Consider the following 15,035-nt stretch of genomic DNA (forward strand, 5'->3'; position numbering starts at 1 on the left):
CAAGGTGCTAAAAGGTCAGTTTCTTCACTCTGCTTTTCCCTGAAGCTTTAAAGTCCCAAACTTCCACATGTATAATGAAGTATTCCATAATTGTTCCCCTATGAACCTCTGAGGCAAAGCGAATTTAATAATTACCATGCTCTCTGTCTCCCTCGGGTTCTCACTGCGTACTTAGCAACAAGAGCCTGGGAATATATATTAATCACAGCAAACAGTGTTGAGGTGCACAGCAGTGACTCCTGCGCTTTCAGGATGTTATCCACAGAAACTCATGTGATGTCACATTCACGCTTGAGTAGGTGATGTGATGCATCTGTCAGGCATGATGTGGTGCTGATGCCTTCTGTACGCTTTATAAAGCTCAGCTGCCTGACTATTGATCACTTGTTCAATACTGAGTTTCAGTGGAATAATCAATACGACCCTGAGGTGATGTCAGTCGTGTCAGACAGTCAACGTCAGTTTTACCAGTAGCTAAAACGTCATTTTATGTAATGCTATTGATAAACGTTAAAGCAACCCTTCTTGAACATGTATGGCCCTGTTCAACTGCGTAATACTGGCCCACAGCTATCCAAACACACGTACATTTAGCCCTCACTGCGGTGAAGCAACTTCTCTGTGTGTGTGTGTGTGTGTGTGTGTGTGTGTGAGAGAAAGAGATAGAGAGAGATCTGGGTATTTATATATTTAATTAAAAACCTTATTATGTGACTTTATGTTACTTCATATCATCTCACTCCAAACCAGGCTTATAGTTGACTAAAACTAGAACCATAAAACATTTTTGTTACTTGAAAATAAAATAAATGTTAACTGAAATAAAAAATAAATAAAAAAGATATAGATGTATTTAAAAAAAAAAAACAATAAAAAATTACTATAACCAACTAAAAGTAAAATGAAAACAGACAATACAACAATAAAACTCATTCAAAATAAAAAATAAAAATACTATAATAATATCTCAATAATTTCAATTCAATGTGAACTTGTGCTTTACATTTGAATCCTTTAGCAGTATATTTGTATTCTTTACATTTTGTTTACGCTGAGAGTGTTTACAGGTTTGTAAATAATCGCCTAAATGTAAGAAGCCCTAAACAAAGGATTTTTATTTATTTATTGCATTGAATTTAGGCTATAGATTCATAGAAATTTGCTGTAGGGTTTGTTACAAGATGGGCTGAATAATTTTAGCTGTTGACACAGTCTGGCCAGTGGCCAATCCTACTATAGAGAAGGTTACGCTCATGAATATTAAACAGGATGCGTGTTTGGACACTTACAAAGATACGTCAGCACAATCAAATGAATATTCTTATTGCAAGCCGCCGCCATAGTACGATAGAGAAGTCTGATTCATTTCAGCGAATCGGTTCGCTCTGAAAGATCGATTTAGGGAATCGATTCAATCGAGTCATCGCTGAAAAGTGTTCCCAAAAGTCTTGTGCGATATTTTACGTCCTTATTTATTTTGTATAAGCAATAAGCATATGTATTTTAAGCTGCTTATAACTATGTTTCCCATGACATAGCCTACATTCTGCTTTCATCGTGTCATCTACGTCTTACTCCTTTCCTTCCTTAAATTGATAAATTTACATTTTGCTAAATTCGATTACGAATTTTAGATAGCTAAGTTGTCATTCTTCGACATTCTTACAAATATCTTCTTTGGAGTTCAACAGAAGAAAAAAACTCATACGGGTTTGGAACAACATGAGGGTGAGTGAGTAAATGATGACAACATTTTCATTTTTGGGTAAACTATCCCTTTATTTCATTTTGGGGTAAACTATCCCTTTAACTCAAACTTTCTCCATTAGAATGATTCGCTAAAGCTTAGAGAATCGGTTCATATGAATCATTAATAAGAACCGGCTCAAAACAACGGTTCCTCCACGAATCGGACATGATGTTCGTTTGCATTTAGAAAGTGAGGACGACTGATTCTCTCCGTATTTATACACAGACTCAATGAAAACTGCCAGGTTTGGTCTATCAGGGCTGGAGAACTGAAGACTGTGCCAATATCTTCTGTTTTCATCCTTCAAACGGAAAGTCGGATGATTATTGATGACTTTTGGTGGGGGGGAAAAGCCTTCGAATCAAGCATACGGTGATTTTCCTGCGTTTTACGGGTGATTCTGTGATTGATCTGTGCCACATTTTACATCTTCGAAGGACTGTGTTATGTTATGTGGATATGTTACGGATAAAGGCAGCGCTGCAAGATAAATAAATCCACGTTTTCATCACTGAACATCTGCGAAAATCCCGTTTTGCACGTCTTGTGGTGATTTCACTGGTGAAAATTTCAGGATACGTACCATTTCTTAGCATAACAGAAGACAGCAGCGGCGTATTGTGAAATGCATTTCCATATTTCGGGAGCGCAACATGTATTTCCTGCGTGAATCCTGATAATGCACAGGAAGAAGAGAAATGCATTATAATAACAGACTGTATCTGGCCACGATACGCACTCCGATCACGATCACGGCTGTTCTGTCCATTTAAGCTTTTTTATTCTCCTAATCACAGGGTGTCATGTCGATCTGGGGCGAAACATCTCGTTCAATGGTCGTATCTCTTCCTTCCTGATGTTCTTCATCCATGCGAGGATTCACCATGGAAACCCACAGTGAGCGCTGGTGGACACCGAGACTGGATCCTGGATTGGGAACAGAGAGTCTCATGGATGTGTAAACGGCTTCCTTTTTTTGTCGCCAACTTGCTGGGGCCTGTCTTTGCAGACATCAGGAAAAACAAAAGGCGTGTAGCTTCTCGAAGTGCCAAAGCGCCAATGCCACGAACATGCATGCAAGATCTAAACATGCGCCATGACAATCAGGTGGCGACTTCGGATCTGATCTCAGGATTGGACGTTACCCGACACGTTTCAAGCGACCCAAGCACAATGTTCTTAGAGCGCCGGTTGCATTAAAACCCAAAAAGAGTACTAGTTTTCATAGCGTTTTTCACAATCCAACGCCCAGAATGCCTCGAAACCGGGCTTTCTCTGAGCCGGAGTATTCTGCGGAGTATTCGGCGGACTGTTCGGTGACCCTGCCCTCTGACCCGGGACAGGCCGTGGGACGCACACACGAGGTGACCGTACGCAGCTCCGGCTGCTGCCTGTGTCTCCCGCGGTTCATGCGTTTAACTTTCGCTCCAGACTCCCTGGAGAACCTCTACCAGACGTATTTCCGGCGGCAGCGGCACGAGACCCTGCTGGTGCTGGTGGTGTTCGCGGCCCTGTTCGACTGCTACGTCATCGTGATGTGCACCGTGCTTTACTCCAGTGATAAGCTGGCGTCTGTGGTCGTGGCGTCGGTGGGACTGCTAGCAGACGTGCTCTTGTACGTGTTGTGCCGGTTCGGTCTTCTCCCCGACCGCGTGACCCGCCGCCTGGTGCCCTACGCCTTATGGGTGCTCATAGCGGCCCAGATCTTCTGTTACCTCGGACTGAACTTTGCCCGCTTCCATCAGCCCAGTGATACTGTAGGCTGGCAGGCTTTCTTTAGCTTCTCCTTCTTTCTGACGCTGCCGCTGAGACTGACCCCTATAGTTCTGATCACGTCTGTGTCCTGTGGCGTACACACACTGGTCCTCGGTGTCACCATTGCCCAGCAGCAGCAAGAGGACATTCAGGGAGCGGCTCTCGGAAGACAGGTGAGAAAAATGATGGAGAGGAGGAGCGAGAGATGGCGGGAGTCACTCTTAAAATTAAAGGTTCTTCATTGGAATCGATGGTTCTGTGAAGAACCTTTAACATCCATGGAATCTTTCCGTTCCACCAAAGATTCTTTAAAAATAAAGGGTTCAAAAGGAGGTTTTCACAGTGATGCCGTAGAAGAACCATTTTTGGTTCCCCAAATAACCTTTGAGTCAACAGTACAATTTAAAGAACCATTTTGTTTAAACAAAAGTCCACAAAGTCTCTAAAAAAAACCTTTTCCACTATACTTAATAAAGTTTCGACACCAAAATTTTTGTTTTTTTGGGATCGATGGTTCCGCGAAGAACCTTCAACATTCATGGAATCTTTCCATTCCGCAAAAGATTCTTTATACTCTATTAAAAAATAGGTTTTCACTGTGACGCTGTAGAAGAACCTTTTTTGGTTCCCCAAAGAACCTTTGAGTCAACAGTACAATTTAAAGAACCATTTAAAAAAAAAAAAAAGTCCACAAAGTCTCTAAAAAAAACCTTTTCCACTATACTTAATAAAGTTTCGACACCAAAAATAAAAACAATTTGGGATCAATGGTTCCGCGAAGAACCTTTAACATCCATGGAATCTTTCCATTCCGTGAAAAGATTCTTTATACTCTCTTAAAAAGGAGGTTTTCACAGTGATGCCGTAGAAGAACCATTTTTGGTTACCCAAAGAACCTTTGAGTCAACAGTACAATTTAAAGAAGTCCACAAAGTCTCTAAAAAACCTTTTTCCACTACACTAAATGAAGTTTCGACACCATCCATGGAATTTTTTCTTTTAAGAAACGCTTTGTGGGCACCACAATTGTTCCTCTACACTCTCAATTTTTTTTATTGGAATCGATGGTTCCGTGAAGAACCTTTAACATCCATGGAATCTTTCCATTCCACAAAAGGTTTTTACAGTGATGCCATAGAAGAACCATTTTTGGTTCCCCAAATAACCTTTGAGTCCACAGTACAATTTAAAGAACCATTTTTTTTTAAAACAAAAGTCCACAAAGTCTCTAAAAAAAACCCTTTTCCACTATACTTAATAAAGGTTCGACACCAAAAATACTTTTTTTTTTGGGATCAATGGTTCCGCGAAGAACCTTCAACATTCATGGAATCTTTCCATTCCGCAAAAGACTCTTTATACTCTCTTAAAAAGGAGGTTTTAACTGTGATGCTATAGAAGAACCTTTTTTGTCGACAGTACAATTTAAATAACCTTTTTTTTAAGTGTGAAGTCCACAAAGTCTCTAAAAACCCTTTTTCCACTACACTTAATAAAGTTTCAACACCATCCATGGATTTTTTCCTTTTAAGAAATATGCGCTGAAAGGTTATTTGTGGGCGCCACAGTTGTTCTTCTACACTCTTAAAAATAATTTTTCTTGGGATCAGTGTACCTTTCAGTGAACAGAACCATTTTTTTTTTTCTTAGTGTGAAGTCCACACAGATTCTAAATAACCTTTTTCCACTACACTAAATAAAGTTCCTTTACTGGCATTGATACCTTTAACATCTATGGAGTTCTTTTCCTTTTAAGAAATATTCACTGAAAGGTTCTTTGTGGGACCTGAAATTTTTCTTCTACACTATAAAAAATACATTTTCTTGGGATCAGTGGTTCCATGAAGAACCTTTAACATCCATGGAATCGTTTCATTCCACAAAATTTTCTTTATATTGGAAAAAAGGGACACTTTATTTTAAGGTGATGTAGTTACACGTTACTACATGTACTTACTATAGTAAGAACAGTAAATTAAGCATAATTACAAGTAACTAACCCTAACCATAACTCTATAGTAAGTACATTAATATTACTCAGTACGTATGTGTGTAAGTACAATGTAACTACTGTACATCACCTTATTGTTCTTTAAAAGTTCTTTAGATTTTTCAAATGTTCTTCATGCGTAAACATGCGTTCACTGAACGATTCTTTGGGAAACCCAAAATGGTTCTTCTATGGCATTGCTGTGAAAACCCCCGTCGGGAACCTTTATTTTGAAGGGTGTAGTAGATGAAGCACAGCTCCTTCTGAGGATTCTGATCAAAGTCTGATTCATCTGGTGTTAAAACCTGAGAAAGTCAAAGACTCAGTGTCAGTGACAACAATGTTTATCAAACACAGGCATTTTAGTATATTTATATATATATATATATAACTGGTACTTACTGTATAACAAACATTTTCTCAGACTGAGTTACAAATCCACCTGCCAATGTTTGTTAAAGACGTGCTAGTTCATAGATAGGATAATGTCCCATAATGTTAACTAACATAAAGTAAAAAGAGCAATTCCTTTGTTATAGCATTTATTCATCTTTGTTAATGTCGAATGACAAATACAACTTCTCATTATAGTTTCTGTTAGCTTTGGTCCACTAAATAATATTAACAATATTAACTTTTTAATATTGATTTTAATAATGTATTAGTAAATGTTGAAATTAACATTAACTAAAATGATCAAATGCTTTAGAAGTATTATCATTGTTAGGTCATGTTAGCTAATGTAGTTAATAATGTTTACCAATGGAACCTTATTGTAAAGTGTTATAGATATTAAAACCGATTTGATCAAATTTAGGATTTAATGCATAATACTAATTTCTCGATAGAATAGTTTTTGTCTTTTATGGTACTAATTATTTAGGAAATGATTTCATTACAATTTGAAATGTGTTACATTTTGTTTACTAAAATAGATTATTTAGATGATATGTGAAGAAATACTGAATTAAAGATTCAGAATTATATTGAATTCGATTTTTACTTTATAAATCATTGGATCTCACATGCGAAAATCCCCATATAGTAGCTACCATACAGTACACTCTTAAAAAAAGGTTCTTTATTGACATTGATGGTTCCATGAAAAACCTTTAACATCTATGGAAACTTCCCATTCCACAAAAGATTTGTTATAGTAGAAAATTATTGTTTAGAATTTAGATTATTAAAATGTTCGTCACAATGAGGAAAAACCTGGTTCTTTTAAGAACTGATCACTGAAAGGCTCTTTAATTTCAAATTCAAATTAATATTTTGGTCCCACTTTATATTAAGTGGCGTTAAGTGCTATGTACTTACATCAAAAAATAAGTACAATGTACTTATTGTGTTCATGTTGTATTGTAAAACACTTTTGCTGCTATTGAGGTGTGATACGGGTAAGGTTAGGGACAGGTGAGGTGGATTGGGTAGGGTTAAGGTGTAAGGGGTGGGTCAACTGTGTAATTACAAATGTAATTACATAAATTAATTACAGCTGTAATTACATGCAGGAATTTTTTAAATGTAAGTACAATGTAAAAACATGTAGTTACACAATAAGTACATTGTATCAAATTATTAATTTCAATGTAAGTACATGTAACTACATAGTACTTAAAGCCACTTAATATAAAGTGGGACCAATATTTTTATTTATTTATTTCAAAACACTTTATTTGTCCCCAAGGGGAAATTAACGAGGCCACGTAGAGTCCCGTAAACAATATACATAAAAACATCATGCATTAAATAAATAACACAAAATACATATTAGGGAACCAAAAATGGCTGCGAAAACCCCTTTATGGATCTTTTACTTTTATCTTTTAACCAGCGACCTAGAGATGAAGTAGATATACATATATATATATATATATATATATAAATTTAGATAAGTTTAGTTAGCTGAAGAAAAATACTGGACTTCTTTTCATTGTAATATATTATTTAAATTGTAAAGCATCTAAACATCATCATGGTGGCATGTTGTACTGCCCTACATTTATCTTGTCATGAACACAATAATGTTACAAAGCCAAAACATCTGGTCTTTAATTTTTGATGCAATATAATAATAGAATTTAGATTTTTGGATGAAATATGAGTGTGCATTCAGGTGATGCATCATAAATATATTTGTGATTGTTGTACTTGATATGAGCGTGGTGTGATGCTGTCAGCCTGTGGCACTGCAGTCGTAAGATGGTCGAAGGGCCAGAAGGGCCGGCAGGTGTCCAGTCGAGATGCTGAGCTCCTCTTACTCAGCAGGACTGCACCCCCGAGAGACGGAACACAGAAAGCAGTTTATTAGAATACATTACAGAGCAAAAACATGAAGATCAACGCTTCATAGTGGCATTATTGTGCAGTGCAGGTCCTTCTGTAATAGAGTGAATCTCACAAAATGTCTGGGTCATTTCACCCTAAAATCAAAACTAAAACATAATGCATATTTTGGGACATCATGTGTTTGTTTGTTTTTCTCTGTTTGTGTGTGTGTGTGTGTGTGTCAAAAGTAAAAAAAAATGCATATTTTGGGACATCATGTGTTTGTTTGTTTTTCTCTCTCTCTCTGTGTGTGTGTGTGTGTGTGTCAGAAGTAAAAAATAATGCCTATTTTGGGATATCATGTGCTTGTTTTTCTCTCTCTCTGTGTGTGTGTGTGTGTGTGTGTGTGTGTGTGTGTGTGTGTGTGTGTGTGTGTGTGTGTGTGTGTGTGTTTTTTTGTTACTGGAAGGTGAAAAAAAATTATTTTGTTATTTTACATTTTAAAATATTTATACATCAAGGTAGTTAACTGTAATTAACTTAGTTCTTGACAGTAATTTCAATCACTTTCTTTATTGTTTTCATGTCAATTATTTATGTTTTCTAAATCATATAAACTGGCAGTCAGTATTTGAAATAACTGTTTTCAACATTGATAATAATCATAAATGTTTCTTGAGCATCAAATCATCATATTAGAATGATTTCTGAAGGATCATGTGACACTGAGGAGTAATGATGCTGAAAATTCAGCTTTGATCACAGGAATAAATTACATTTAAAATATATTACAGTAGAAAACAGTTACATATTTTGATCAAATATCTTCAGACTATCTTAATTTTTCCAAATGTTTGGCCATATGCGTAAATATATAGTTTATATAATACAGCTTAGACTCTAAGTCAAGAAGGGTTGTGTAAGAGCACTGGGTGCGTGTCATGATTGTGCTGTTCTGTCTTGCAGCTGCTGGCCAACATTGTGATCTACTTATGTGCCATCACAGTGGGCGTCATGTCGTATTACATGGCCGACCGCAAACACCGCAAGGCCTTTCTGGAGGCCCGGCAGTCGCTGGAGGTGAAGCTCAACCTGGAGGAGCAAAGTCAGCAGCAGGTGAGAGAGAAACAACACAAAACCGAGATGAGCGTGGGAATGTTCTTGTGCTGAGCTAGAGATGCTCATCTGATGAGATCAGCAGCATTTCCTGTTTTGCTTATTTGCAACAGCACAAATTCAGTTTTATTTCAATTAATCATGCAGCCCTATTCCTGGTCTTATGATTCGGTCTCGTTAGCAAAAGTTCGGAGATATTTCACAAGGATAAAGGTATTGTATCTGTAGTGTAGCGGTGTATGAAGGTTCTTCACACCACATTCTTTGTGCTGGTCAATGCAGCGAATGTGCACGAGAAACTTGAACCTGTTACAGAGTCGCATCACGTCGATGCCTCGGGGTGGACTGGAGTCAAAGCAAAGCCACTCGTTGTGATCAGTTGTGAAACATGTTTGGGACTGAAATCCCCTTCTGTGAGTGGACGTGTTAACAGGTTGCCATCTGGTGTATCGGTTCCTGGTCAAGGAACATATTGTACCTTTTCATATTTTTTTGTGTGTGTTTTTCCACCTCAAGTTTCATTTGCATTTCCTTTAGCTTTGAACGTATATGTAGGTTTGGCGCTTTTTTTGAAGCAATCAAAATAAGGTTTTGTGGCTTTTAGTCCATGTCTGTTTATACATTGTTTGAATTTTAGCGATTCCAATTACAATTCTGCTTATTGATTACAATTCTTATCAATTCCCAGTTTCAAAATTAGGTCAAACTAACATTTAGATATTAAACATATTTATTCTGTCTTTTTGTTGCTGGATGCAGCGAATTTGCATGACAAACTTGAACCTGTTGTGAAATCTGCATGGGGAAATCTTTCACGCTTCCTGATTGCGCGGATTGCTATTGAAATTACTCGATTTTGACAGTGATAATTCAACAAACAATGATAATAAATTTGTGAACGGACTTTTTATTGTACTCAATGAAAAAATGTTTTTATCGTATTTTCGTATAAAAACGTAATAACTTGATTTTGTTGATCACCTGGTGATGTCATGCTATGTAGCCCCGCCCACTGTGAAATCTCATTGGCCTAAAATTCCACCCTAACAAACTGTATGTTAATTAATGCTGCCTTCACATGCTATCGGAATTATCGTAAATACAAGTTTCCTAATTAAAAGTTGGATGAACGCCCTCTCAAGTCGTGTTTACCACTGGGAAGTTTGAGGATAATATTGATACCCAAGTTCCCTCAAACTTTAAACATGGCGGAGGGAAGAACGATTGTGGCTGTGACTGCTTTTTTACCCCGTTTTTTCCACAACCGATACATCGCCTTGTCTTGTTAAAGTAGTGCATATTTACATGAACAATCATTTGAAGTGTATTGTATGTATTATACACAGCAAAAATAGCCTGTATTTGACCGAAATTCCAGAATCGTGACCAAGCTGAGTATAGAGACTGTGGTCGATGTTTGCCAAATATTCGCTAATTATCATTTTGGCTTTAATATGATTTTCCCAATTAATTGGCAAGAATAAACCTGGTGTCCTCCATGGTTTTCTGTTCTTTCTGACATCGAAGCACTTGAATGCGACGAGTGCGTAACGAGTGCGTAATCACGACTTCAGAAGTGGGAAGTAGGAAATTTCGGATTGCACGTGATGGCAGCATAAGCATGTGACATGTTCTGATTGGCTGCAACTGTGTGATGTCATACTGGATTTTTCCAGTTTTTGTGTGGGCAGAAAATTGCTTCATGTATGTGTGTACAGATTCAGCAGTCAGTTCATCACTTACAGAGCAAACACTTCCTATTAGCAGAAAGTTGAGAAGGAAAATAGGTGCGTATATGTGAGAGAGAGAGAGAGAGAGAGTGCAAAACAGGCCGATAAGAAGCATATGAGGAGAAACTCCCTGAATACTAATGGAGAAGCAGGGGCTGCTGGGATACGGGGTCTGCAAGCCAATCAAGGAGCATCCGGCTACAGCGGGTTACCATGGCGACCAACCTCCTGAGACAGTGTCAGCTGTAATCACACTAGCGACTCCCTCCTCTTGATCCCTTCCAACCTTTATCTTCTTTTATTGTCACACTCTCGGGTGATTATACTGACCTGATATGGTGTCAGCTGCCTCCTCTATTCATGTGTGTGTGTGTGTGTAGGAGTGGTAGAATGTGTTGGAGGAGAGCGGCAGTGTGTGGGTGGGTGTGGGTGTGTGTGTGTGCGCGAAAGGGCTCTGCGTTGTCCTGCTTGTCGTGTCAGAGTCGCATCACGTCGATGCCTCGGGGTGGACTGGAGTCAAAGCAAAGCCACTCGTTGTGATCAGTTGTGAAACATGTTTGGGACTGAAATCCCCTTCTGTGAGTGGACGTGTTAACAGGTTGCCATCTGGTGTATCGGTTCCTGGTCAAGGAACATATTTGACATGTACCTTTTCATATTTTTTTGTGTGTGTTTTTCCACCTCAAGTTTCATCTGCATTTCCTTTAGCTTTGAACGTATATGTAGGTTTGGCGCTTTTTTGATGCAATCAAAATAAGGTTTTGTGGCTTTTAGTCCATGTCTGTTTATACATTGTTTGAATTTTAGCGATTCCAATTCTGCTAATGGATTACAAGTCTTATCAATTCCCAGTTTCGATTCCAACATGGTAAAAAAAGAAGTCAAACTAACATTTAGGCTAGATTTTGAACGTATTTATTCTGTCTTTTTGCCAAACATTCTGTTGCAGCTGAATACCATGAATAAAAATCAGCAGCCTAAAGAACGACTAACTAATAAACTAGACTGACAAGTATATGGTAAATTAGCAATAGCACAAATAAATACAAATGATTTGTGAAATCAAATGTAAAAGAACACTTCTTAGTATGGAAGTTTGTTTTCGCCACAGAATAAACCAATTAAAAAGATAATTTTGAGTTTTTATCTCACAATTCTGATTTTGTTTTCCTCAGAATTACGAGCAATAAACCAACATGAATGTATTGTAGATATCATTAATTAATTTTAATGTACAACATTGTTAGAGAATTTTAGTCTGATTCAGGGGGAATCAGAACGCCATCCTGACTGACGAGAGGTGGAGCTGGGGAGGGAGGAGGGTAATCCGCTCCTGAGAAACGCGATATCTGCTGATAATACTGAAGGAGCTTATATATGTATACAGTGATAGGCGTTGTATTCCTATAGGTAGACGTGGATCAGCTGAGGGTTAGCTGATGCGAGCTTGACTAACGTGACCTGCCAGAACTGATGCTACGCTTGATTTTTAGCACATATACAGTTTGATTGAAACAGTTTGGGGTTGGTAAGATTGCTAAATGTTTTATGCTCACCAAGACTGCATTTATTTGATAGAAAATACAGTAAAATCAGTAATATTGTTAAATATTAATACAATTTAAAATAGCAGTTTTCTATTTGAATATATTTTAAAATGTAATTTATTCAAATGATGCAAAGCTGAATTTGTAGCATCATTACTCCAGTCTTCAGTGTCACATGATCCTTCAGAAATCATTCTAAAATGCTGTTCCCTTTCGAAGGAACTCTATTCTGACGCAGCATCTCGTTCCCTTCTTAGGGAACTGGAGTTACATACGTTACCCTAAGATGATCTTACAGGGCCTGGGACAATGTAACTGGCCCAAACAGTCTTTTTAGAAGAATTGTTTTTTTTAAGAAAGAAAATTGCAGAATGAGTATTTAGCAAACAAACATGCAAAGGTGCAGAACTTGTGTGTATCCAGTGTGCAGATGCGCATGTACAGTAACAAATGCACAAGACAGTTATGTTCGTATAATCAGTCGATGTTCTTTCTCGTACAGGAGCGTCTCCTGCTGTCCATCTTGCCCAAGCACATCGCAGACGAGATGCTTCAGGACATGAAGAAAGAAGCCAGTCAGAAAGAGATGCAGCAGTTCAACACGATGTACATGTATCGGCATGAGAATGTCAGGTGAGTTTGTTGCAGCTTTTCAGTAAATGAGGGCAAAGCTTGATGCAGATTGTTTCTAAAAGGAGCCTTTTACTGTATTTCTGTTGCAGTATTCTGTTCGCAGACATCGTGGGCTTCACACAGCTGTCCTCGTCCTGTAGTGCGCAGGAATTGGTTAAGTTGCTTAACGAATTGTTTGCCCGTTTCGACAAGCTAGCAGCTGTGAGTTACTGTTATCTGTATGCATGCTTTTTTCAATATACGTTTATTCAATATACGTTTAAGATTAAATAATTTTTGGTGTTCACGGATTTTAACCTTTTCATATAGAGTGCAACAGTAGAGTTTATCAGGTAATCTCCATAGATTACCTGATTTTATGGCATCTACAGACTGATTTCAACTTTGTCTAAAACAAATGTTAAATGCCAATACAAATCCTGAAGACATGACATAGTTTAGTCAAGTTTGGGGTTTGTAAGATTTGTTTTAATTAATACTTTTATTCAGCAAGGACACATTCAATTTATCAAAAGGCATTTATAATATAACGAGATTTATTTTGGAGACCACCGTTGTGAAGCAGATGGGGCTGAAGACCACAGTGGCTCTGGAAGGACAGAGAGAAAAAGCCCAGAGAGTTCAGATAAGATCACAGAAACAGGTAGCACAGAGAGTTCAGGGATGGTTTAAACGGCCACAATAAGGGACACAGAGAGTCCAAAAGCGGCCTCCATGGCCGTAACTGGCCGGACAGATGATCATAGACAGCCTCTGTGGCCGTGACAGGGCAGGCAGAGGGTTCAGGAGGAGACGCAGCTGCCCCAGGAAGAGCTGTAGTGGTCGGGTTTGAAAGTGCTGAGACCCCCGGACTTGGGACCACTGAACTTGGATGCGCTGAGACCACCGGACTTGGGACCACCGAACTTGGATTCGCTGAGACCACCGGACTTGGGACCACCGAACTTGGATGCGCTGAGACCACCGGACTTGGGACCACGAACTTGGATGCGCTGAGACCACCGGACTTGGGACCACGAACTTGGATGCGCTGAGACCACCGGACTTGGGACCACCGAACTTGGATTCGCTGAGACCACCAGACTTGGGACCACCGAACTTGGATGCGCTGAGACCACCGGACTTGGGACCACCGAACTTGGATGCGCTGAGACCACCGGACTTGGGACCACGAACTTGGATGCGCTGAGACCACCGGACTTGGAAGCGCTGAGACCACCGGACTTGGGACCACGAACTTGGAAGCGCTGAGACCACCGGACAGGGAAGCGCTGAGACCACCGGACTTGGAAGCGCTGAGACCACCGGACATGGAAGCGCTGAGACCACCGGACTTGGAAGTGCTGAGACCACCGGACTTGGAAGCGCTGAGACCACCGGACTTGGAAGCGCTGAGACCACCGGACCTGGAAGCGCTGAGACCACCGGACTTGGAAGCGCTGAGACCACCGGACTTGGGACCATGAACTTGGATGCGCTGAGACCACCGGACTTGGAAGTGCTGAGACCACCGGACTTGGAAGTGCTGAGACCACCGGACTTGGATGCGCTGAGACCACCGGACTTGGAAGCGCTGAGACCACCGGACTTGGAAGCGCTGAGACCAAGTCCGGTGGTTGGGACCACCGAACTTGGAAGCGCTGAGACCACCGGACTTGGGGCCACAAACTTGGAAGCGCTGAGACCACCGGACTTGGAAGCGCTGAGACCACCGGACTTGGGACCACGAACTTGGAAGCGCTGAGACCACCGGACATGGAAGCGCTGAGACCACCGGACTTGGATGCGCTGAGACCACCGGACATGGAAGCGCTGAGACCACCGGACTTGGAAGTGCTGAGACCACCGGACTTGGAAGCGCTGAGACCACCGGACCTGGAAGCGCTGAGACCACCGGACTTGGAAGCGCTGAGACCACCGGACTTGGGACCATGAACTTGGATGCGCTGAGACCACCGGACTTGGAAGTGCTGAGACCACCGGACTTGGATGCGCTGAGACCACCGGACTTGGAAGCGCTGAGACCATCGGACTTGGGACCATGAACTTGGATGCGCTGAGACCACCGGACTTGGAAGTGCTGAGACCACCGGACTTGGATGCGCTGAGACCACCGGACTTGGAAGCGCTGAGACCACCGGACTTGGGACCACCGAACTTGGAAGCGCTGAGACCACCGGACTTGGGGCCACAAACTTGGAAGCGCTGAGACCACCAGACTTGGGACCACCGAACTTGGAAGC

The 15,035-nt window shown here is 40.2% G+C and overlaps 1 protein-coding gene across 2 annotated transcripts in view; it reads left to right on the top strand.

Moving 5' to 3' along the window:
• Positions 1-1,906: 1,906 nt before the first annotated feature.
• Positions 1,907-15,035, top strand: part of adcy3a (adenylate cyclase 3a) — a 40,256-nt gene continuing 27,127 nt past the window's right edge. Inside the window, exons 1-4 of one of the 2 annotated variants that reach the window (XM_084089386.1) lie at positions 1,907-3,678; positions 8,733-8,882; positions 12,662-12,792; positions 12,882-12,993. In XM_084089386.1, the coding sequence (XP_083945512.1) occupies positions 3,004-3,678; positions 8,733-8,882; positions 12,662-12,792; positions 12,882-12,993 (1,068 nt within the window). In that variant the 5' untranslated portion in view covers positions 1,907-3,003. The remainder of the gene's footprint in view (positions 3,679-8,732; positions 8,883-12,661; positions 12,793-12,881; positions 12,994-15,035) is intronic. The other variant, XM_084089387.1, reaches the window with a different exon arrangement.

Source organism: Abramis brama (genome assembly GCF_963993115.1).
Source record: "Abramis brama genome assembly, chromosome: 17".
NCBI classification, from domain to species: Eukaryota; Metazoa; Chordata; class Actinopteri; order Cypriniformes; family Leuciscidae; genus Abramis; species Abramis brama.